Below are 23,435 nucleotides of genomic sequence, written 5' to 3' on the forward strand. Positions count from 1 at the left end.
AAAAGATCGCAGACATCCATCAGTATTCTTCTTGTTCTCAGAGACGCTGGGTTCAGCGCATCATCTGACTATCACACTGACTGTCCACTGCTCTCCAGCCAAACAACACTTCTCGGACTACCCACACCCATATCCCCAATCCCTACTGTACTACTCCTTACATCTGAAACGACCGCAACGTTCTCTCCATAACTCAGATAATCGGTCTCGCAATTCAATATATCCGCCTCCACAATCCCCAACTTTCCCTTCTTCTCCTCTTCTTTAGGCTTGATCTTTGCCCGTATGTCCACATTTGGCAATAGCGTATTCCCAGTCTTGAGCGGAATGAGCATGATCGGCCATTCATGCTCTTCATCTTCTTTTGCGGTGAAGTGCGCGCGTCGTTGGCCGGCAACGAGCCATACTTCAGGGTTTGCATCGATGGTGTAAACGAAATCTATAGGCTCGCTGACTTCAGTAAGGTTTGCAGCGGAGAGTAGACTTGATGGTGAGGCCCAGCGGCGCGTATGCGAGATACGCAAGGTGGTCATGAGAGGCTGACCAACTGTTGCAATAACGGAGTCTAGAGGCGAAGAGGGTGAGTCGAAAGATAGTGATGCGGTGTGTAGAATGTGGGTCTGAGGAATTAAAACTGTGATAACCATCCGGCGGGGTGGGTTTGGCGATGGCGGAGCGGTCGCATGTTGCGTCGTGTCTGACACATCTTCCTTGGTGAGCAGAATAGTCCTGTGCTTCTGTAGGGATGTTAGCATATACTATCGTGTGAGAGGAACCGCTGCTTACTTCATGCCACTTCTGCAACCAGGTCTGCGTATCATCACGAATGATGAGCGGCAGACTTTCTAGACAGTCTGCCCAGCCAACGTCTTCGAATGCACCTAGGTCAAGCCTTTGCAGCAACGCAATCTTTTCATACTGGTGTGGAAGGATGTCTTGCTCCAACCGACTGGCGAATGTATCGGTAAGCAAACGAGCCAGCCGGTGCACTGGGCTTTCTTCGACAGCATCAGTGAACATCTTTCGCACTCGGTCGAGAACATCTTCATTCAAGCATCGGTACTCAACAGTCAAGGATAGGCTACCCGTGGTAGAGATCCGGCTTTGTCGCTTTTTCGCAGCGTCCGTCGCCTTCTTAGTAACCTTGTACGTAACCGCGACAGGCTGCTTCGGAAACACATGTACGGACTCCTTCGGACGCCTAGGCGCGTGGACATCGAACTCTTCAGACCCATCTAATGCGACGTCCAGGAGCTCCAATGGCACATGGTTGGCGGTTTTGATGTTGAACTTCGAGAACAATGACTTGCTTTTGAAGTGGTCATGGACATTGACGTCCAGAGGCAACTCGACGGGAATAACGAAGGTTGAGGTGTACTGGAATTGGCCTTCATCAGTGAAGTAGTCAACGTCTATTTTGACTGTGAGGTCTTGCAATATCGTCTCCATATCGTAAGGCACTTTCAAGGTCGCTGTGGAATTTGCTGGCATGCCACCAACAGCGATAACTCCTGGTGTCGGCTTGCTCTCATCAATCGTGACATCTCCGCCAGCCACATTTGCATTTGCCGTCCGTAGTCGTAAACCTGCTGAGGCAGACTTGAGTCGAACCTCTGCACGTGTCACCTCATTCCAGCCAGTCGAGCACTCGACCTCTATGTGTCGCGGCTTGTCGATATGGATGAAATGCGAAAGATATATCCTGGCTTGGAACGCTTCACTACGCGGGAAGCACAGAATTCGGGCTTTCTTCGCCGCTTTGAGAGAATGCGCAGAGACCGAAGTAATGATGCCAAGGGGTGTGGTTGCCTCAGCTTTCTGAAAAGGCTCGTGTACAAAGACGATGCGCTTTGCTTCCAGGACGACCCTATCAACCATGTACGGTCCAGTCGTGTTCATGTTGCAGCCGATCCACATGCGATTCAACCCTTTCTTCAATTGTATAGCTCCAGTCTCTTCAAGCCATATATCCTTGGCTTGATTTGAAACTGCACTAACGAGACGAATCTTGGCTGCCCGGATCTCGATCTCATCCTCAAGGTGGTGTCTAAACTGGAGGCGTAACTGGAAGCCATCTTTGTCATCGTAGTGGCGAACGTAGGGTTCTACGGAGATATCGCCAAAATACTTCGGCATCTGGACGGTAATATCGTACGGTAGCTGCTGCGAATAGCTGATGAGCTCGTGAAACACATCAGTAGTATCCACTTTGTCATCGTTGAGCCAGTCGCGAGGCATATCATCTGCATCGGTCGTGCTGGCTCGCTTGACCGAATTCTTGAACGCCATCCGGCTCGCTGCCGACTTGGCTAGAAGATCAAGTACTGTTCGAACATATTCGTCCTTGCGATTGAGCTTCTTCAAGCAGCGTGCGTGCATCTTGAGCATGGTTGTCTCGACCGTGTTCCATCTGCTTTCTGCGAAGTACGACGCCATACGCCCGAAGTACATAGCAGCTGCCGCAAAATCACCGAGCTCGCTATTATAAAGTAAGCATCTAACGAGCTAAACCTCAAGGGCCAGAAAACATACAATCTAAGTGCAGCTAGGTCTCCAAGTACACTTTCTGCTGACTTAGTCTGACCTGCAGACATGTAGTGCTTGACAATTAGATCGCTCAAGGTCTGGAAAAATCAGTAAGTCTGTCTAATTATGCGATGTCTTTACTGACCTCATAGAACTGTCGGAATTGCCCGATCGATAGCATTGCGGTGATTAGTGCTCCAGCAGATATGCCAAGGCGTGACTTCGAGGTTTCGGTGTTCGGTTCGGTTTTTGATTCGTCCTGCTTCAACTCACTCTCCTCTTCCTCCTCGTCTTCCAAGTTAACGTCAGCTAGCTCTTCTTTCGCATTCAGAGACGCCAAGATAGCATTCCAGCCTATGTTCCAACCCATGCTCTTGCCTGCGTGCTCGAGCAGGCGTCGCTGAATAGCAAGCAGTTGTGCTCTGGTACCGGCCAGTTCTTGCAAGCCGTTCTTCGCAGAAGGAATCGCACTTTGTTGGTTCGGCGGTGGTCGATCGTGATATTGGCCGTTCTCGAAAACAACCTGTGCATTTGCCGTAGGCTGTGCATATGGCATGTCTGACGCAGGTCGTCCATGATTGAGAGATGTTGACCGCGATGGATGGATCATCGACTTGGGCTCTGAGACCTTCATCTTTTGTTCTTTGTTGCGGCCGCCGAACGAAAGACTCTTGCCTGAAGAACCGGTTGATGGATCTCTAGAGAACCTAGTAAATGGAAGTGAGCCTGTAGAGGTTTCGCGCAGCACTTGGTCCAGCGCAGCGAATGTCCACGAACGAACAACGTTCTCAATTAGATTGTCGGGCAATGTGGTATCATGAGCTTTCGCGCTAAACTCATGAGTCAGTGCTTCGAATCGGCGGACGTGAACTAAACTTACCCATTGATCAGGTCATCTCGCAAGAGCCGTCCGGCAAAAGTGATGAAGTTTAGTGCGCGAGAGCAGAGTTCAGTGAGAGAAAAAAGATCTTCCGAATCATTGACTTGACCACCCGACTTCATACCAATAGCGCTATCGTCAGTCGATCGCTGAATTATGCTGGCATTTGGTCGAGGTTGTAATTTAGCTGCGAGGTCAGAACGTGCTGAGACGGAATTTCCGAGTCTTAACAGCAAGAACATCTGGCGAGCGAAGATGTACAGCCTGAAGTCGAAGATCGAGATGTTGTTCGCGAGGATGAGACCGCGGTAGTCTTTCTTTAGCGCGTTTATTGGCCTATCGTCGTGTATGGCTGAAGCTGATTCGTCCTTCCCATCCTGCTGCGCGATCTCGGCCGCTATCTGATACAGATCATCTGAATAGCTGAGTAAAACACTTCCTTGTGCATTCTCACTTGACTGATCACGTATAACGCTGTCTAGACCGATGGAAAGCTCGTCATATCCGAGCAGAGCATCTTCGACTAGGCCTACGCTTTCGAAGCCTCTTGCCAAGCCTTCCTTTAGAATGAAGAATGTGTTGAAATTCCAGCCAGGAAATGAGCGTTGAGCGTCATTCTTCCGGATGTCCTCTTCGTACTGACTTACCCGGAGGTCAAACGAGAGGAGTATCAACACCTTGAACTTAGCTATGACATCAGCCCAAGCACGCTCTTGTTCCTGAGGGCTCTCAGTGATAGGTGGTGAGGTAACAGGCGCTGCAGCTGGAAGCATGTGCTGTGGAATTCTCTCTTTCGGCACCCGTATCTGAGCTACGCGGTCAGGCGCCGATTTTGAGGAGACATTGAAGTCTGCGCGAAGCTTTTCGAGTAGGGTCGTCGTCCCGCGTGTCCATCTAGAAGCTGCCCCAGTCTTCTCCTTCTCGCCAGTCGTGGTATTTGAAGACCCGCGAGGCTGAGTTGCTGCTGGCGTCTCAGGTACGACCACATGTAGAATCAACCATTCGTATGCATCATGGTTCTCCTGAGTGTTCGCCGTACTGCTTTGAGAAGGCGGTGTGTGTTCTTTCACCCACTCGCGGACTTGCTTCCGTGCAGTCGCCTTATAAGTCTCTGAATCGTCACATCTCAGAAGATAGACCTTTAAATAAGGAGTTTGACGCAGTCCTGGGATTTGATGTCGCCGCTCTTTCTCTTTGTTAGGTGCTCTGAAAATCTCATCCATATTCTTATTAGGCGTACCTTGACCAGGTGCTGAAGCCGACGAGGCCGCACTTGCAGCTTGTGCTGATTCTTTACTGGGAACAAGGTCAACATGCAGAGAGTCGATGGATCTCAGTGGCCGTGTAGGAGCTTTCCAGTGCAAGTTACGAAGGGGCAGGCGCGCAGCCAAGTCCTCTTGTATCAACGAAAAGACTCCAGAAGGGTCATGGTACTCGACTGCGAAGCATAAGTATAGGGGTGGTAAATTTACAGGGGTGCATACCCGTCACTTTGGAGCTTGATAGCCCGTCCATCACCGTAGGTTCAACTTGAGTTTGCCTAGAACCATCCTCTGTGGCACCCAGGGCTGGCGCACCATTTCCAGCCACACTCATGAAACGTGCACGATGAGAATACGGTATGACGGCGGATTATGTGATTGATGACGTTTGTTCGAGTGCGCGGGTATTGATGCCGTCGCGAGACGAACGTTGCGCTTTGGGTGGCTTCACCGCTAGGCGCGACTAACCCAAATTCGGCGAAGACCCGCTCAGGCGTTGAGGTCTCCGCCACATCACGTGTGGTCGTCTCTTCTATGGCTGTTGTGCGAGCCTCTCAATCCATCACCGGTCAGCAGCAACTTTTCTCGCTTCACCCTGTCACCAGTCGATGAACACGCTCGTTCAGCCCTGCGCTATGCCTTATGGGCTCGTGATGCGGCATTTGAGTGCCCCGTGGGTTTTCGCATTCGTCGCATTCGTCTTTCTGTGAGGGGTCTGGCATATGCGCCTCTATTGTGCACCGTCGTAGGTCCCACGCGATAAATGTTAGGCAGTGTTCGATGTTAGAAAGAGGGCAATATGTTGTCAACTCTGTTCGGGTCTTTCTAAGCCTTATTTCGCATGCTTCTTGTTTCTTGGGACCCAACATTTGACTCTCATCTTTCAGCTGTCACACTCACTGGACTTCACCTTCTATATCTATTGAACAAAACCATCAGCTCTCAAGATGGGCATGGGAGATTATTCACCTGGCAGTGTCTGGTATTACGCACCAAACAAAGCAGCGCCAATCGTTTTCATCATCGTCTTCTTTGTCTCTGGAGCGCTACATGCCTGGCAGACAATGTAAATACTTCGGTTTCTGCTGATTCATTATACTGACTCCTCTTAGCAAGCATAAGTCATGGCGAACAACACTGTTACTTCCATGGGCCGCTCTCTTGATGATTAGTGGCTTCGCAGTGCGACTCGCTGGTGCCTATAGCACTGACAATCTAGCTTATCTCATAGCTTCAACTGTACTGATTATGTCTGGACCTCCAGTGTACGCTCTCATAAACTACTTCATACTGTCACGGCTCCTCTATTACATTCCATACCTGGCACCTCTTCACCCGGGACGTGTAGCAACAACTTTCATAGGCCTCGATGGCGTGTGTGAGATCCTTATCGGACAAGGTGCCTGGCGCATGGCCGACTCCAGCTCTACAGATGCAGAACGAAAGCTCGGCTCAGACCTTGTCACCGCGTCGCTATGTCTTCAAGCAGCACTCTTCGGTGCTTTTGGGCTTCTCGCAGCACAGTTCCACCGACGTGCTAACAAGGCCGGAATACTCAAGAAGGATCTACGAGTTATACTCTACGTCATGTACGTGAGTGCCTCTATTGTTACTATTCGTTGCATATACCGCCTCGTCGAATACATTCTCGGCTGGGAATCCTCTATCTATCAGAACGAAATCTACTTTTGGATCTTCGAAGCTGTCATCATGGCACTCAATACTGCTCTACTCAATATATTTCACCCTGGAAAGCGCTTGCCTCCTTCCAACACCGTTTTTCTGGCTCGCGATGGCGTAACTGAACGAAAAGGGCCCGGCTGGGGTGATGATAGGCCGTGGATCATTACCATCTTCGATCCCTTTGACCTTTGGGGCTTGGCTAAGGGGAAGGATAAGAAGACACAGTTCTGGGATATGAGTGATGTGGAGTTAGAAGCGGCGAGGGCAGAGAAGAAAAAGAGGAAGAGGGGTGTGCTTAAGGGCTTGTTGGATCCTTTCCACCTTTGGGGTGAGAGAGGATACATTAGCAAGTACTTTAAGAAAGACCTAAATAGCGGGTCAACGAGCAACGAGGTCGGGACGGAGCACATACATGCCGGACGATTGAGGCACAATGGTAACGATACGTACGATACTGTTTGATAGGTGTACGAGGTTCTCAGAAGTTAGGGACTCTCTTCTTTGCTACTTTTTGTGCCCTCTTTCATCCGTGTCTATCCTTTCATTAACTTTCATTCTCCTTGTGTAGTCTCCTAATCTTTAGAATGCTCTGCTATTGAAACGATTATGGACCGTATCTCATAGAGCAACAAGTCACACGACTGTAGGCGCTCTCGTTCAATCCTTCCATGACCAGACATAGTCTATACTGCCTCAGCTATGATTGGCTCTGCATGACATGCCACTGGTGCCTGGACGCCTATGTTTCCTTTGTTCTTGTCTTCTTTATCATCACCAACAGGCTACGCTACAGATGGGGCAGGCTATGTTGAGCACCATGTGGGGCAGAAGCATGGCTTTACGACCGCATTCCAAAGTCAAGATCTCAACAAGCACAATCTAGACAGCAGGCAAACAGCATCGTGCACGCACTCCATGTGAGCCCGGCCCCACCGATGCAACGTTCACAACTGTGGCAACCGAGCAGGGAAATAGAGGAATCATTGGAGGAATCGTTTACGTCGTCAATGTCAGGGTTACATACTGATTTGGGGAGGCGTGATCAAACTGAAGGTTCAAGTATTGGGTATGACTGAGTGGTGAGTTGGCTTGGGTAGAGGGACAGAATGCGGCGGGTATGGACACTTTTGGCAGTCATTTAGTAGGGCTTCAAGCTAAGAAGAACGCTTACAGAATCAGTAATACAGGTGGCAACTGTACGCAGACTGAGTTATTGGTGGAAATAATTAACGATGATTTGAGCGGTCCAGATCTTTATGCAGGTGACGATGCGCAGCTGTCGACTTAGTGATTTCCAGGCGATGAAACTATTACGCGGCAAGCACCACGCGTCCTGTTAGGCGTCGTCACCGTCCAGCCTGACGCTGCAACATGACGACCACCAGTGCATTTCAAGAACAGACATATCGCCTGGAAAAATAGTAATGTTGAAATATTCATCATACATGCTATATACTCTTATAGACGCCATACCTAACTCCAGGTAGGTTGGTTAATATGCAAGTCCCTCTGGAAACCGAGAGATTGTGATTCCATGCCACTCTTGAGAACGCCAATAATGCACATATGCATGTGAAAGAAAAGTTCATTAAGCTGGACAGGTATTAGGAAAATTGTGATCTACACATCAAAAGCCGTTGAAGCCCATCAGAATACCTGCGCCAGCGATCGCTGCACCGCCAATCCATGGGTTTGCAGTTGCAACAGGCATGGCAGCGGCAGTGGAGGTTTCGATTCCACCTCCACCACCTGTGACACTAGGGCCATTGACTCGGGGTCCGCCAGTGCCGACCGCTGCAGTTGATACCGCACCAGCAACACCGGTTGCGTTGGGTACACCGTCAGAGCCTTCCCGGATTTCTTGAATATTTTCAGAAGTAGCGTTGAAGTTGGTCTGGGCGAGAGATATTTCGTTGTTCTCAAGGTCGTAGACGACATATGCGGACCGTAGGAAGGTGTCACCAAGAACAGCGACAGATTGTCCGGCAGGTCCAATACCGAGGATGCAGACGGGTCGTCCGCGGCTAACAGCAGCAACTATGACAAGCTCGTTGAGCGGGACGGAGATCTGGACACCAGAAAAGTTGAACTCGAGAGAGCCTTGCTGGTTTGCAAGATCACAGTCAACAAAGGCAGCCCCCTGCGAAGCGTCGTACTGAGCGTCAAAGGTTTGGTATAGCGAGCTCGCGACGTTATCGGGCAAGTACATCAACGAAGACCCAGAGTCGAGCAAGACGGGCACGTTTGAGTTCTCGAAGATGGAGCCATTCTTGCCATCGCGGCCCATTCCAGTCAGGGCAATTATAAACTCAGCATACTGTCCTCGCTCTGGGATGATAGGTAGTGTCTGAAGCTCGCCCTGGTACTTGTCCGTGTCCACGCCACCAAAGAGAATGCTTCCAGTAGATGCGTCCAGATCGTTCAGCCACAGAGAGTATGCGTTTGAGTTGATGGTGCCATCATCCTTCAGCTTTTGAGGCAAGTTTGGGTATGGGTCCAGTCCTGCGCGGCCTACAGCGACCTCATTGATGGTGTAACCAATTCCAAGGATGCCCTCTGGTGAGCTTGATACGTAGCCGATGCCAAACTGCAGATCCTTTATTGTTTGCCCGCCGAGGCGGAAAGTGTCTGTCGCATAGTCTCCCGATGCGCCTGATCCATCCACGTATGATATGTTGAAAGCGCCGTTGACGTAGTTGTATGTTGACGAGTCGTTTGCGTTGTATGTGCCAGATTGGCCGCACTGGTTGCCGCCTTGGCTGCACAGATTCGAGTTGACCGAGTTGACCCAAAGATCGCTGCTTCCTGTATCGATGTGTAGCCGGAAGTTCTGCTCAGGAGTACCTAAGCTTGCGTTGGCGAAGTAAAGCGTCTCGAGATTGTCCAGCGTCTCCTGGACGACATTTTGCCGTCTTCGTAGCTGGTCGTGTGCGACGGGGTTGACGATGTTCCGGCGCTGAGTATCTAGGCGCACCACTCGCGGATTCTAGGTGTATATTAGTACGATGGCTCGCAGAGACGCGTCTATACGCTTATATGGGAGGACTTCGGAAGGATCTCGCTTCGGACTGGAATGCTGGGGATGCCAAGAGCCGCACTTACCTCTCGTGGTGCAAGCCTCACTGCCGCGGCCGACGACGCCAATTGCGCCGCCAGGAATGTCGAGTACTTCATGATGTTGTTCCTGGAAATGCGATGCTAGGGCTGTGTCGTGGATGTATACCACGGATTACAAACAGTCTCTGGTGTGGCTTGGTGAAACCTGACGCGCGAGTGGTCGGAGCTGAGAGAAGGCAGCTATGGATCGTGTTTGAGATTGCAGTTGAAGTCGCAGAGAGCGAAGCGTTGTACAAGCACACGAGAATAGTGGACAACAGGGAAACAATAGCAACAGGGGAAGGACGACTGGAGAGCGACTAGGGATAAAGCCAATATGTAGCAGAGGCGCAGGCGGGTAGGCTTTAGTCGGCGAAGGGGGCGTTCGAGCCTTGTGATGACGACGCGTATGATGAGGTCAAGTCTGGAATTGTTACGGATCCTGTGGCCCTTAGTGCAGCTGCCCACGTAACGAACATGGGCAGCCGCCGACATTTCCGGGGCTAAAAGCCTGCAACCAACAGGACTTGTGTGTGCCCTGATGGAAGATCCGCAGGGCGTGGCGGTGCCTCTATTACGAGACGATTCGCCTTGACGCCGCTTCCATGGCCCAGCCAAGCGCTTGGTGCCGATCTGACAAGCCTTGCCGCTGTGTCGCATGCGCCTTGTCAGTACATAGTAGGCGAATATGGCGCAAACAGTATCAACACCGCAAAACATTCATACTCATGAGAAAACGTCGGGAAATACTGCTTCACAATAGCTACCTCGTGGTATTTGAGTTTGTATTGTAGGCTGCGCGTTCGGCCGGGCTTCCGTCAGCCGCGTACGTCACATGGTCTACCACAGTGTCTTGACGCCGTCGTCCATCGAAAGGCTACTAAAACATGCGATGCATAATCCAGTAGCCTAGCGGCCGGTGAGTCCCCAGATGGTATCCCCAGGCGCCCGGAGTCAAGAGATACCGCGTGGTCAAGAAACGCCTGAAAGCGCTGTGCCTCTCGAGAAAAAAGACGTTTGAGGCTGAAACCTGACGCCCCTGCAGGAACCGGTACCTGGGATCGTATCTGTGTGGCGTAGCATCATCGTCGGTAGCGAAGAGCCCCGAGAAGTAATTATCTCGGCCCCTGCGTAAAGAGCAAAAAAAAAGCCGATGAGCCATGTTGAACTCGCTCTCCATTGGTACTCGACATGAGAAAAGTATGTCGCTGTAAATTGATCGTACTACTTACGATTCCTGCAAGGGTGACGTCGCATCCGCGCACGCACATCGCCCTATCTTTAGTGCGAAAGGCTTGATGGGCTGCGGGTCGATCCTCGCTGCACGTGAGCACTAGTCCCAAGAAGGACGACCCGTGAAAGCGCGTTTGCAGAGCATCGCGTGTTCCGCGTCACCCCCCCAGACCAACACCCACAGCCCAAAATGTCCAAAGCCGAATCTTCCAAAGCAGCTGCCAGCAATGGTGTCAAACCAAACCCCAATGCTGCTGGTGGTGCTAACTATGAACTGCCATGGTAATTGACTACTCGCGCCCTTCGCAGCTCATCCAAACTAACAGACACCTAGGGTAGAGAAATACCGTCCCGTCTACCTCGATGATGTCGTCGGCAACACTGAAACCATTGAACGCCTCAAGATCATTGCCAAAGACGGTAACATGCCACACATGATCATCTCTGGCATGCCTGGTATCGGCAAAACCACGTCCATCCTCTGTCTCGCACGCCAGCTCCTCGGTGACGCCTACAAAGAGGCTGTTCTCGAACTCAACGCCTCCGACGAGCGTGGTATCGACGTCGTACGCAACAGGATAAAGGGCTTCGCGCAGAAGAAAGTCACACTTGCACCAGGCAGGCAAAAGCTCGTCATTCTGGACGAGGCGGACAGCATGACCAGCGGTGCGCAGCAAGCCCTGAGGAGGACAATGGAGATCTACAGTGCAACAACACGATTTGCATTCGCTTGCAACCAGTCGAACAAGATCATTGAGCCGCTGCAGTCGAGATGTGCCATACTCAGATACGCTCGCCTTACCGATGCGCAAGTCGTGCGCCGCGTTATGCAGATCTGCGAGGCCGAGGACGTAAAGTATTCAGACGATGGGATTGCGGCACTCGTCTTCTCCGCCGAGGGAGATATGCGACAAGCTATCAACAACCTACAGTCGACATTCGCTGGTTTCGGCTTTGTAAACGGCGACAATGTCTTCAGAGTGGTCGACAGCCCGCATCCCATCAAAGTGCAAGCCATGATCAAGGCGTGCCATGAGCAGCGCATCGATGATGCCTTGGCATCGTTGAAAGAGCTCTGGGATTTAGGATATTCATGCCACGATATTATCAGCACAATGTTCAAAGTTACCAAGACCATTGATACGCTGAGTGAGCACGCGAAGTTGGAGTTCATCAAGGTAATTGCTGTTAACTCAGACGAAATGCAATGGCTGATGGGGAACAGGAAATTGGCTTCACCCATATGCGCATCCTCGAAGGCGTGCAAACACTTCTACAATTATCCGGCTGCGTTGCGCGCTTGTGCAAGATCAACATGCAGCCGCAACTGTTCGCCCTCCCCACGACGTCGAAGTAAAACAACTCCTTTGGAGCATCTGCAGCATTTAGCATGGAGTTTGGCGTTCACATGTGGCCAAACATGGGCCTATCCTAACGCATCATGGTATACACGCTATCTGAGAACTCCTAATCGTAGTCCTCTCTCATCGCCCGCCTCCATGCCTTGTGACTTTTTTCAGTCCCTTTCGCCGAGTCTGGTTGTCTTTTACTGGAGATATTGCACACACGTTCGTGTGCTTGCCTACGTGCTGCAAGATTGCAACAGAACCTTCTCGGCATGTTTGACACAAATTTGCTGTTTCGTCTATCTGCAGCTTTTCTATGCAAGCGAGCAACTATCCGGGCCTACACTACTGTTTCACTCACACATAGAAACTACAGCTCGTCAACCGTGCCCACAATCATGTCTCAACTGCGCCAGAAGCTCACCATCCTCGTATAGTATATCTTGCCCATCGCCCATGACCTACCAGCAGAACTTTTCGTTTTGAACTCTTCACCAACATTATCGTGGTTGTTGTGGCAACCCGTTTGGCATGGTTGCTGACCCAGCCTTCGAAGCAGAAGAAGCGGCCCACTACCATCTCAACAACGCACACTGCCGCCACCAGCGCAGGTCAATTGACTGCACAAGGTGAAACCGATAAGCTGAATTACGGACATACAGACCAAGTTGCACCAACGAACCTTAATCCGATAGATTCTTCCCTTAACAGCACGCACCAGGGTATCTTGCGACAGGACTTGAGCATTAATGACAAAACCTCTGAGCCTAAAGAGTGAATTTCAGACTATCATGAATTACAATATCGGATACAGGTATAGCGAAGGCTTTTAGTGACGCGGACTAGAGTCCATCTAGACAGGATAATCGCATCCATATGTGAAGACTGCTATGGTTCAGTGTTTGCGAAGGGAGAGCACAGTGAGGATAATGGGATCCGATGTCGGAAAAACGTTGCGGAATTGTTGGACAAGACTACAAGGTGCGCTGATTAGTACGATGCATTCTGCACCCGTGCACCGTCCCATTTTGGAGGCATGATAACCTGTGAGGGAGAGGCCTGGGGCGAGATGAGGAGACTAGCGTACTTCGGCTTCGACATCCGTGGGGTACTTCACATTTAGAGACCCCACTGTGCAGTGCGACCGGATCAACAATAAGGCCCAAGACAATAGATATTTGAAGGAGTACGTGGTAGGCCCTGACTCGGAGAAGCAGATACTCTCAATATTCCTTTTCTTATACACTGTTCCTGCTTGAATCTCACAATTTACAACTTACCATGGCTTCTTCAATCGCCCCCAACAACCTCCTCAGTAATGCAGCGCAATCGAAAATATGCACCGCATTTGGTATCAAGATAACGTCGGATACATCGATAGTGCATATTGCCAAAGCAGCTGGCTATGACTCGTTGTTCATCGACCTGGAGCATACAGCCATGACAATCAAAGATGCCAATCAATTATGCATCACAGCAAACTCAGCTGGAATCACGCCCTTCGTTCGCGTGCCACACCAGTGCGGTAATGGGTTCGTACAACGGGTGTTGGATGTTGGAGCCATGGGTATCATTGTTCCGCATATTCACACAGTTGGCAGGTCTCCCTCATTACCGCTGACCCTTTGGCTAGAATCCCGCTAGAATCATCTTTCTGGAATTGAATATGGCTGACAAATACAATGTTAACAGATGATGCTCTCCGCGCAATAAACATCTCTAAATATCCTCCCATGGGCAAACGATCGATCAGCGCCGGCTTCCCTCACTTCGAATTCGCTCCCGTACCTACCACCACCATGACTGCGCAGATGAACGCAACCGGCTCTACTGTCTTCATCATGATAGAGACGGCGGACGCTCTTGCAGCTGTCGACGATATCGCCGCGCTAGAAGGCGCCGATGTACTCCTCGTCGGCTCCAACGACCTAGCTTCAGAAATCGGAACTCTGGGTGATTGGGACGCGCCATACTTCCTAGCCGCGCTGGAAAAGGTGGGTGCAGCTGCGAGAAAACACGGCAAGATTATGGGTATTGCAGGATTATACCATAGGCCAGATATATTGGAGCGCGTGATCAATGAGTTTGGCGCAAAGTGGGTGGTGGGTGCTCAGGATGTTGGGTTGTTGTTGCAAGGCGGAACGGTAAACTCTGCTTTATTAAGAAGTTTACAAAAGTAAAGCAAACATGGTTTCTCTCTTCATTTTTTTGTACTCTCTCCAGAGGTCTTGTGTATCTTCTCATTGATTGCGCGGGATTTGTCGCTCGAATTCCTCCCAATCTATCTCGTCGGCCCCTGTCAGCATGAAGTCGTTACCAAAATCGAGGTTGAAATCGCCGATGTCATCAATAGAGGGTATATCGTACGGTTCGTTGTCGTATCTCAGACTGTTTGAGAAGCGACTAGTATGATCTGGCAGTTCGAAGAGAGCTTGCCGCCAATTAGTGGCTAAGGTAGGCTCTTGGTACGTATCTGCTGCGTGTGACTTGTTGGACATTGTCGTATCTTCCGCAGACGGTAGACGATCACATAAGGCTCCATGATCTAAATTATCCGATGGCCCTTCAGCAGCAGCAGCAGCAGGACTTCCGGCAATAGTGAGTACACTAATTCTAATACCGAGGTGCTGACAGATATGTTCAACATCTAACATGCGTTTCGCAGCAGCTTTGTTGCCATGCTTGATGAGATATTGAAGTATTCTTGTCGCACTTCGGATGCCATGGAGTCCTGAGCGAGGTGATCCAATAGACTGAAGGCTCTCAACAAGTATGAAGATAAAAGCGGCTGAGACTGCTGCATCCAAATCGAAATATCCGAATTTAGCGAGCAATTCCTGTTGCTCGAGCGAGATTAGAATGTCCAAAGTTATACCGGCAGCTTCTATACACGTCGCTGCAAGCACGTGCAGAGTGGAAGATGCACTGCTTGAAAGATCTGTGTCGTTACCTTGAAGCTTCGATTTAGCGAGATGGAAGAGAATTGGTCTTGTTGTCAGTATAATAGCCTATAGCACCAGTCAGCGTGCTCCGAATGTACTCAGACGTCCATTACCTGGAATAGCATCAGATATAGTGTCGCACTCGTCCTTGTAACGGTAAAAGCGTTCGCGAATTCTAATGGAAACTCAGCTGCAAGGTCTCTTCTCACTGACTTAAGCTCTCCAAGGAGATCGTGTACAGTGCGCAGGAATTGTCCTTCAGATCTTCCCTTGAGTCCATATAGTCCTGGAGATGTTATGCTGCGTGATCATGAAATGAAGGATGACCAGCAACTCACCCTGTGTGATCAAACCACTCAACCTCGCGATCTCGATATTGATCTTCAGTGCCGGTGTCGGTGAGAAACCTGCGGATTCGATGGGCAATTTGGTGGTTATGTTGTCATCAAGAATACCAACAGGGTTACCTGTTGCGGCAGCTAGTCTCCTATGACAAGTCAGAAAATGCTACGTATCCAGGTTGGATGAATGACCTCTCTTGCATATATATGGTCCACCATAAGCGATTGCGATGCGTCTTCTCAGATCTCTTCATCTGAACTGTGGCATCATCGCGAGTGAGACCATTGGACACGGCCAGCCGCAGCGCCACGCCAGCCTTCGGTAGTGTTATTAGGACGATAGTAACAGTTTCAGAGGACGAGATTGAAGTAGCTTACATAGACGTACGCATCGTCTTTCCGATCAGAGCATTGCAGGAAGAAAGCGAACAAACCCATGATCTCGATTGCCAACGTACCCGATTTTCGTAGATCACATAACGAAGGTAGGCAACTGACAGCCTCGAGGAAGTAGGTGGCACCAGGAAATGATGAACCTTCCTCCATATTACCCTGTAATAGTTCACCCAAGGCAAAAACCATGAGGATTTCAATGTAGCAAAGATCGTCAATGCCTGTTCGGTTCGAGTCTTCTTCATAAAAGCTACAGAGCTTGTCAGAAAACGATCTCGGATCGATCAGATGCTGCAAGCTCCCAATAGATGCGAGGACTGTATTGAGTAAGTCATGCGCCTGTTCCTCGCTCGGCCATGTAATGTCGGTGGATGTTGTTCGGTGCTTAAGACCCCCAGGCTCCAGATTGTAAACATTGTCCGGACTGGCATCGCAAATACTGGTAGAACCGACTGAATCCGTTACATTCTCAGAGTGTAGGCTTTTGATACGGGACCCGAAGTTGAGGCTTGAAGACATGGTTGGCTCGAGGACGATCGCTAGAAGACAATAATGAGGCCATGTCAAAATGCTTTGGACGACTGTCAGACCTACATGATGTACCCAAACTATGGTCCAGTTCTTCGGTGTTCGCTTGTGCTGTAGGGGCCACTGAACCGGTGCTGCGGGATGTAGCAGCTGGAGGGGTGCTGTTGGCGAGGCTCTCTGCAGTCGCGGTCGCGGTAGCAGATGCAAGTTCTCTCTCCAATCCTTCAACATAACTATCCACGTAAGACACTTCCGTTTCCGGCCCTAGAGTCACTCACGTCACCGAATACAGCTTCCTTCGCCCATTGTCCGCAAAAGTGCATTGGAGATTTCTCTTTGCGCAGTAGCGACATGGCTGATTGCCACAGCACTTGATCTTCCGCTCTCGGCAGGATGTGCACCTGCTTTACTATGAGTGTCGAGTTGGCACGCATGGCAGACCTTTCACTACGCACGCTTGGGGTGTTCGAGCAACTTCCTCAACCGGAGCAGAAAGTCGAGCTCGTTTGGTTGCGGGCTCAGATGATTTCATAGCTCATACATCATGCTGTGGTAAGATCAGATGGAAAGGACACAAGTAAGGATGCAAGAGTGGAAGTATTAGGTCGAGTCTTATGGTTAGACATGAAATTGTCACGACAAGAAGTCCCAAGGCCCTACTGCAGACCCATTTTACGTAAAGGCCGCTAGCTGAACCCGACCTGGATCTGCTCCGAGTTCCTTAGTCCGTTACATTGAACACCAAGCCTCATGACCTCAAAACACAAATACCAAATTCCGACCCATTGTTGCAGATCGCAAGCTCTATGCGAGCTTCAAAAACTTGTGTACGTTGTTGAGTGCAGCTATAGATGTGAGCACCTGCGTCTCTGCTGTCGTTGCACCGATGTGTGGGGTGCTGATAACCTTCCCTGTTGCCCACAGCTTCTCATATTTCTGCAGTGTCGGAGGCTCTTCCTCATGGCAGTCCAGACCAGCACCAAAAATGTGACCCTCCTCTAAAGCTTCCACCAGGTCATCTTCATTGACGATACCTCCTCGCGCAACATTGATTAAAATCGAACCTTGCCGCATCATCTTGAACTGAGTGGCAGATACCATGCCTCTTGTCTTCGCATTGAGCGGTACATGAATAGTCAGGACATCGATGTGAGACAGCATGTCTTCCCACTGATTGACCCTTGTATGTGGAATATCAGCCCATGCTTCAGTAGACACGAAGGGATCGCAGGCATAGACTGAAGCCCCAAACGCACCGCTGAACATGCGAGCAACGGCTGTACCAATGTTGCCCATGCCAACAATGCCTATGGACTTTCCAATGAGTGTCATGCCACAGCAATGTTCCTTTCGAACTTCTAACCCTGCTGCCTGTTTTGTGGATATAACGCGTAGCTGTCGCGCAACTGCCATTGTAAGACTGAGGACAAGCTCTGCAACCGATTGTGCATTAACGCCAGGGGTATTGAGGATGGCAATTCCACGTTTCTCGCATGCATCTTGGTCGATGATGTCGATGCCAGTGCCTTGTTTTCCGATCGCGCGTAACTTTCGCGTGGAAGCGATGTCGTCCGCCGTAATTGTCTTCTCCCGTACGAGAATGGCATCTGCGTTGTCGCGCCAGTTTTCGATTTCGGGGTCATCGGGTAGTATCGTTGTAAAAAGACGTTGGCTATGGCGGACAGCCTCCTCAGGAAAGTTTTCGAGGAGATAGATGTTCTGCTTAGGTTTTGCCGCACATCTATCGACGTCGTCTGAAGAGGTCTCGGCGTAGCCAATTCGAGAGGGTGCCATGTTGAGAGTTCAAATTAGCCGGTATACAGGTAGTCCAAAATGAAAGTACGATTCAAGAAGCAATCGATAAAAGTGTTTTCTCGATGTAAATAATGAAAGACTTGTAAATGTTTTGAGAGACGCGACTCAGAATGGGACTTTTTCCATGGCTTATATGTTAGGATAGTTAGATGTGCTTCAAACTCCTGGTCGTTACCTAAGTAGCCTGTGGTCGGGTGCGGCATCCGAGGCGTGTTGAGTCCTTTAGCAGCCATTACGAAGTGCGGCTGTCACATCCGGCGATTGTCTAGCACGCTAGGGGCGTGCGGCTTCAGCATCCGACGTGAACTTGAGCCCTATGTTCTCCGCACACAGATGGCGCCCCATGGGGAAATCCCTAGAGGCTTTCCACCAGCGCAAACAGAGTCTGGAGTTGGCCACATTCTCGAAGTATAAGAATCTCAAAGGTCAAAATTTCATGGTAGCATATCAAGTCAACTTCTTATCCGATAAAGAGATCACCACACCTTGCGACAAGTACACTCACTGTGCAACATCTTACCATGTCTGAGTCGATCGAAAAGCGTGGTATCGAGATGGTCGAGGAGGCAAGCGAGAAACTCGAGGGCGGTCTGATTGTCACCTACCACATCGATCCCAAAGATGAGAAAGCTGTTCTGAGGAAGCTTGATCGTGTCATCCTTCCTCTCATGGCTCTTGTTTACTTCTTTCAATGTAGGCTCTTCCCCTTGTTCTGACCAGACCTTTTCTAACACAGCAAAAAGACCTCGACAAGCAAAGCATCAACTATGCCGCCGTCTTTGGTCTTGAGGAAGATCTGAAACTGTCTGGTTCAGAGTTCTCGTGGGCCATCTCCATCTTCTACTTTGGTCAATTCGTGTCCGAGTACCCTGCGGCGTATCTCATGAGCAGATTTCCTATCACATTGTTCGTCGGAATCACAGTGATTCTTTGGGGTATCGCAGAGATGTGCTTGGGCGCCACCACCAACTGGACAACAATTGCTGTTGCTCGTTTCTTCCTCGGTCTGACCGAAGGTGCAGTCGCGCCATCTTTCATGATAATCACGAGTGGCTGGTACAAGCGCAGCGAGCACCCGATCCGTATCGCGTAAGGCTCCTAAATCTTCTGTCTACAGCGTTCACTAATATGCATACAGCACGTGGGTTTCTATGTTCGGTATCTCGCAGATCGTCGGTGGTACCATGATGTACGGTATTGGCAACGGAAACCTTGCCTTGGCATCCTGGAGAGTGCTTTTCCTTATCTGCGGTGGACTCACAGTTGCCTGCGGTATCCTCTTTGTCAGTTTCATGCCACGGAGCACGACCACCGCTTGGTTTCTCACTGAACGCGAGCGCGCCATCGCTACTGAACGTCTTGCTGTCGATCGTGCGACACGGGATAGGTCCTCCTTTGACACCACTCAGTTGAAGGAAGCATTTATCGACCCACGCACATGGCTCTATGCGCTCATGGCTCTCTGCATTACGCTGCCAACTCCCATCGTCAAGTTCTCGTCCCTCGTCATTAAAGGATTCGGTTTCACCTCTTTCCGCACCATGTTGGTCGGATTGCCATCAGGTGGAGTTTCTTTCGTATTGGTGTGGATTGGTGCCCTCGGCCCTACCTACTTTTCCAACTCCCGCTGGCTGGTCGGTATCTTCGTCGCATCGATGCCTTTGATGGGAACCCTACTCCTCCTCCTGTTGCCGGCTAGCAACAGCTGGGGCATTGTCGTCGCCACGTGGTTTGCTGGCTCCACGGCGCCCCCGCTGAGCGTGGCTGTAGGCCGTAAGTGTCCTTGTACGAACTGCATGTGAGACATCTACTGACTCCACACATGCATATCCAGTCATGGCTTCGAATGTGAAAGGAAACACCAAGAAGTCGGTAGTGAGCGCGATTTTCTTCGTGTTTTACACAGTTGGTTGTATCACCGGACCTCAGCTATGGCAAAAGGAGGATGCACCCCGTTATACCAAGGGATGCATCACCAGTGTAGTCGCCTGGTGTGCTTTGATTGTTCTTTTCGTAGTCCATTACTTCACAGCAAGAGCGAGCAACAAGAAAAGAGATGTAGCGACGGGAGATGTCTCTGTTCACCGAGGTGAAGACTCAGATCAAGTTGGCGTAAGTGTCGATTCAGATCTCACGGAGTTGCAGGATGCTCTTTTCAGGTATAGCTACTGAATGCGCGCTCTGAACCAGTGTTATACGGCGCGGCGACCCGTTGGAGTTTGAGCAGGGCCTGAATATGGATATTAGCTATATATCTGATTTCCATTTTTTGATGTCTCTTACCAATAATTCCACCTCTGAGCTCTCACCTCAGCACGCGTTCCACAACCACATGGGCCATTGTCATGTTGTATTCCAATACCGGGCACACACACATGCGTCTCTCCAAGTCTGCATGAACGTTGTCCGTTTCGACATGACGAGTTAGGGGAAGCGCTGGAATGTACGTCCCAGCCTCCCTGATGTGATGACGTCATCGAAGCGCATGCGGAACTATGTACCAGCCTCCTTTCATTTTACGTTGTGCGCAACATTGCATCCTAAATCACTTAAAGCTTCGTTTTGTAGTATCTTATCTTGATTCAGGAACAAGGTCAAGAATCCTTGATTCGATGCGTACCATTTTAGCTCGATATGTGACACCGCATGGCTTGAGATATTCTCTACCAACACGACACATCAGATGACGTGTTAGTGCGATGAGAATCGATAAGCACGGTTCGTTGGTCATCGTATACGGTGCGAAACAAACGTATCATACGCATGGTGTTCATTATAGGTCGTGATGGCTATACACATTACATCAAGAGCTGTGACTACGTCACATGTACTCGCACATAAGGTCGTATCGAGCTTATATAGGGTGCCGTAGCTTAATATACCGACGTGGTCGCAGGGTAAATGGGCGAGGGAAAAGCCTGAATGTAGGACGACGTGATCGGGACAAACGAGTTCGTGTGCGTTGCGTTCGCCGGACCAGACGTGGTCAAATTAGCAGTAACCTTCTCCTCGCCTGTTGCGATGTCATAGTGGTAGAGGGTACGGTTGAAGTAAGCCAATGCGGCAACAGCTATGCATCCCATGTTAGCGAACACCATCGTACGGCTAAGCAGGTCGGAAAGAAGTTGAATTAAAAACACTTACGCTGGTAGTAAGGAACCTCATGGCCCGACTCGTAGACGCGCGCGAAGCTGAAATTGCCGTACTGGCGTACCTCGCCGTACTCTGTGCCATCTACAACCATGGCTTCGTAGCCCGCGGCACGGAACTCATCGCTATGTGTGTATTCCATTGCTAGACTGATGGCTTCACCACCGAACCAATTGCCTAACCATATTAGCAGATTCCTTAATGTTGTTAAAGACGGTGAATCTTACAGATGTAGTCAGCATCGCCATACGCCAGGCTGACGCGCACATCCTGGCTGAGCAGGTACTCCAGATCAAGCCTGAAGTTCGGGTAGATGAAGTCTCCCGTGTTCTGAAACGCGTAGTAGATACCATTGCTACCAGAGTAGTTGAGTGTAACACCGAGAGCATCCTGTACTTCTCCTAGGTTGAGATAGCCGGGGTAGTTAGAAGGTGGTGTTGGGTCTTCATAAGTGTGTCGAATATCATAGACTCCACGACCAGAATAGTAGTAGTAGGGAGATTCGACGTTGTCACGGCACATATCTGCCGCTTCGTTGCAAATCTGCATCTCACCAGGTGTCAACTCTGCCTCCGTGATCTTTGCATCAGCGTGGTAGTAAGTGGTATTGCCTTCGGCAGCGGCTCGGCAAAGATCGATCTGGTAGAGACAGCCGTTGTACATATTGTTCGCGAACTTGGCGTACGAGTAGACAGTATCGTTGTACGCCTTAATGCCGTACGTGTTGTTAACGGCAAATTCCGGGTAGTGTTCAGCCTGAATGGACTCGTCGATGATACCGTTGATTATGCCGAGAGAGTTGAAGTTAAGCGGGTAGCCAGGCATGCTGCCGTTCTCAATCTTCAAGTTCTGGTTGTAAAAGTAGCTGAAGAAGGCTGGGCCATAATGTCCACCGTATGACTCAGTGAAGAGGTTGAAGTCTCTTGCAGCATTCAAGTCTCCGATCTTCGCATCGAATTTTGGAACGGTAGCCAAAAGTGCCTGGAAGACGTGCTGCATTTTTCGAGTGAAATTAGCTCAAGCCACCGACATTCAGCGTAGAGATTCAACTCACCCATACGGCAACTGCAGCAAGGTCAGTAGTGTCAATTGTGCCGGTGTTCAGCGGTTCCAACAGGGGCCATCTTCCCGTAGCAGGCCATTCGCTAGAGTTGTAATGAAAGTCTTCAGAGAACGAATTGAAACTTCCTACACCCTGCTTCTGGTAGCTGAAACCTGTCCCGACAGGCTGCGAGATATACAGCATGTTGGAGACATTGTTCCAGCTGTAAGGATTGTATACTGCTGTGAGGTTGTCATCGATCATGCAAGGTCCATTCTCCTCGAACAGACCGATGAGCGAATCTGAGCCAGGCCCTCCGTTCAACCATAGAGTGAATGGGTCGGATGCAGGGTTGTTGCGGGACTCGAAGAACCAGAAGAATACATGGACCTGAAGGATGTTAGGAGCAGACCTCGAAGCTATGTGTGATGAAAGTACATACATCAGGTGTCAGATCGACATATCCAGAGTAGCTGTCCACGCCTGGAGTAGTCTCACAGATGCCCGGGTTCTTGTAACGAATGGTGACATTGTTCGGAGCGGTAGCGGTCTTGTAGTCGCTAGTCTCTTTCGGTAGGTATAAGTGATCGCTCCGCTTGCTCCATTGCCTGTGAGAAACAGCAGCAACTTGCAAGGTGAGACTTGAGAGCGCCAACAAAGGCGTTGCTACTGACTTGGTAAGCATCGTAACAGCTGCAAACAAATTGCGCAAGAACAATGAAGGAAGTGCAGGAGCGACATTACCCTAGCGTATTTAAGCAGTCTTGGAAAAGGCTTGTCAAAGCTTGTCGCATGCGCGTTGAGGTCACTATCTTGACTTGAGCGGGTGTTATCGAATCAAAGTGGCTCGCGCACCTGACAATGGTTTTGCTCCTGCCTCAATAGGTCTAGATGCCTCGTACAGAACCAGCACCACACTGTATTGTGTACACAACCTAACCGGTTCGGCCGCACGACGTTATTGCCGATGATAAGTCGTTACGGGCAGTGCAAGGACTTTCCCAATGTCTCATTAGCTTATGCGGGCAGTCGGATAATACCAAACCCGTCGGCAGATTCTGCATAGAAACAGTTGCTTTGAATTCTAAGATGTAGTCTAATGTGGATCTAATGGTGGAAATAAGGGCTCTCTTCACATCCTTCTGTTTACCTCGCGCAGACGTACTTTGACGATCTGCTCTCCATGCATTGCTTTTGG

The 23,435-nt window shown here is 50.1% G+C and overlaps 9 protein-coding genes across 9 annotated transcripts; 4 read left to right on the plus strand and 5 right to left on the minus strand.

Moving 5' to 3' along the window:
• Positions 1-71: 71 nt before the first annotated feature.
• On the minus strand, positions 72-5,002 carry GT037_003059 (uncharacterized protein; the record flags this gene model as incomplete). The annotated part of the gene is made up of 6 exons (XM_038928106.1): positions 72-737; positions 787-2,479; positions 2,533-2,624; positions 2,672-3,356; positions 3,407-4,844; positions 4,891-5,002. The coding sequence occupies 6 exons, from the start codon at positions 5,000-5,002 to the stop codon at positions 72-74; spliced, it is 4,686 nt and encodes a 1,561-aa protein (XP_038789384.1).
• A 613-nt stretch (positions 5,003-5,615) lies between these two features.
• GT037_003060 (uncharacterized protein) lies at positions 5,616-6,813 on the plus strand (the record flags this gene model as incomplete). The annotated part of the gene is made up of 2 exons (XM_038928107.1): positions 5,616-5,734; positions 5,781-6,813. 2 exons carry the CDS (start codon positions 5,616-5,618, stop codon positions 6,811-6,813), a joined length of 1,152 nt encoding a protein of 383 aa, XP_038789385.1.
• A 1,165-nt stretch (positions 6,814-7,978) lies between these two features.
• GT037_003061 (acid protease) lies at positions 7,979-9,525 on the minus strand (the record flags this gene model as incomplete). Its single annotated transcript, XM_038928108.1, has 2 exons — positions 7,979-9,337; positions 9,454-9,525. 2 exons carry the CDS (start codon positions 9,523-9,525, stop codon positions 7,979-7,981), a joined length of 1,431 nt encoding a protein of 476 aa, XP_038789386.1.
• Positions 9,526-10,870: 1,345 nt separating this feature from the next.
• On the plus strand, positions 10,871-12,037 carry GT037_003062 (p-loop containing nucleoside triphosphate hydrolase protein; the record flags this gene model as incomplete). The annotated part of the gene is made up of 3 exons (XM_038928109.1): positions 10,871-10,962; positions 11,015-11,858; positions 11,906-12,037. The coding sequence occupies 3 exons, from the start codon at positions 10,871-10,873 to the stop codon at positions 12,035-12,037; spliced, it is 1,068 nt and encodes a 355-aa protein (XP_038789387.1).
• A 1,270-nt stretch (positions 12,038-13,307) lies between these two features.
• GT037_003063 (uncharacterized protein) lies at positions 13,308-14,206 on the plus strand (the record flags this gene model as incomplete). The annotated part of the gene is made up of 2 exons (XM_038928110.1): positions 13,308-13,593; positions 13,719-14,206. The coding sequence occupies 2 exons, from the start codon at positions 13,308-13,310 to the stop codon at positions 14,204-14,206; spliced, it is 774 nt and encodes a 257-aa protein (XP_038789388.1).
• Positions 14,207-14,266: 60 nt separating this feature from the next.
• On the minus strand, positions 14,267-16,221 carry GT037_003064 (uncharacterized protein; the record flags this gene model as incomplete). Its single annotated transcript, XM_038928111.1, has 5 exons — positions 14,267-15,034; positions 15,082-15,254; positions 15,307-15,455; positions 15,502-15,626; positions 15,688-16,221. The coding sequence occupies 5 exons, from the start codon at positions 16,219-16,221 to the stop codon at positions 14,267-14,269; spliced, it is 1,749 nt and encodes a 582-aa protein (XP_038789389.1).
• An 813-nt stretch (positions 16,222-17,034) lies between these two features.
• GT037_003065 (d-3-phosphoglycerate dehydrogenase) lies at positions 17,035-18,024 on the minus strand (the record flags this gene model as incomplete). The annotated part of the gene is made up of 1 exon (XM_038928112.1): positions 17,035-18,024. One exon carries the CDS (start codon positions 18,022-18,024, stop codon positions 17,035-17,037), a length of 990 nt encoding a protein of 329 aa, XP_038789390.1.
• A 542-nt stretch (positions 18,025-18,566) lies between these two features.
• GT037_003066 (mfs general substrate transporter) lies at positions 18,567-20,217 on the plus strand (the record flags this gene model as incomplete). Its single annotated transcript, XM_038928113.1, has 4 exons — positions 18,567-18,738; positions 18,789-19,134; positions 19,184-19,818; positions 19,880-20,217. The coding sequence occupies 4 exons, from the start codon at positions 18,567-18,569 to the stop codon at positions 20,215-20,217; spliced, it is 1,491 nt and encodes a 496-aa protein (XP_038789391.1).
• Positions 20,218-20,918: 701 nt separating this feature from the next.
• On the minus strand, positions 20,919-22,922 carry GT037_003067 (alpha beta-hydrolase; the record flags this gene model as incomplete). Its single annotated transcript, XM_038928114.1, has 5 exons — positions 20,919-21,115; positions 21,190-21,372; positions 21,423-22,188; positions 22,250-22,627; positions 22,680-22,922. The coding sequence occupies 5 exons, from the start codon at positions 22,920-22,922 to the stop codon at positions 20,919-20,921; spliced, it is 1,767 nt and encodes a 588-aa protein (XP_038789392.1).
• Between the last annotated feature and the right edge of the window lie 513 nt (positions 22,923-23,435).

Source organism: Alternaria burnsii (genome assembly GCF_013036055.1).
Source record: "Alternaria burnsii strain CBS107.38 chromosome Unknown 746, whole genome shotgun sequence".
Classification (NCBI taxonomy): Eukaryota; Fungi; Ascomycota; class Dothideomycetes; order Pleosporales; family Pleosporaceae; genus Alternaria; species Alternaria burnsii.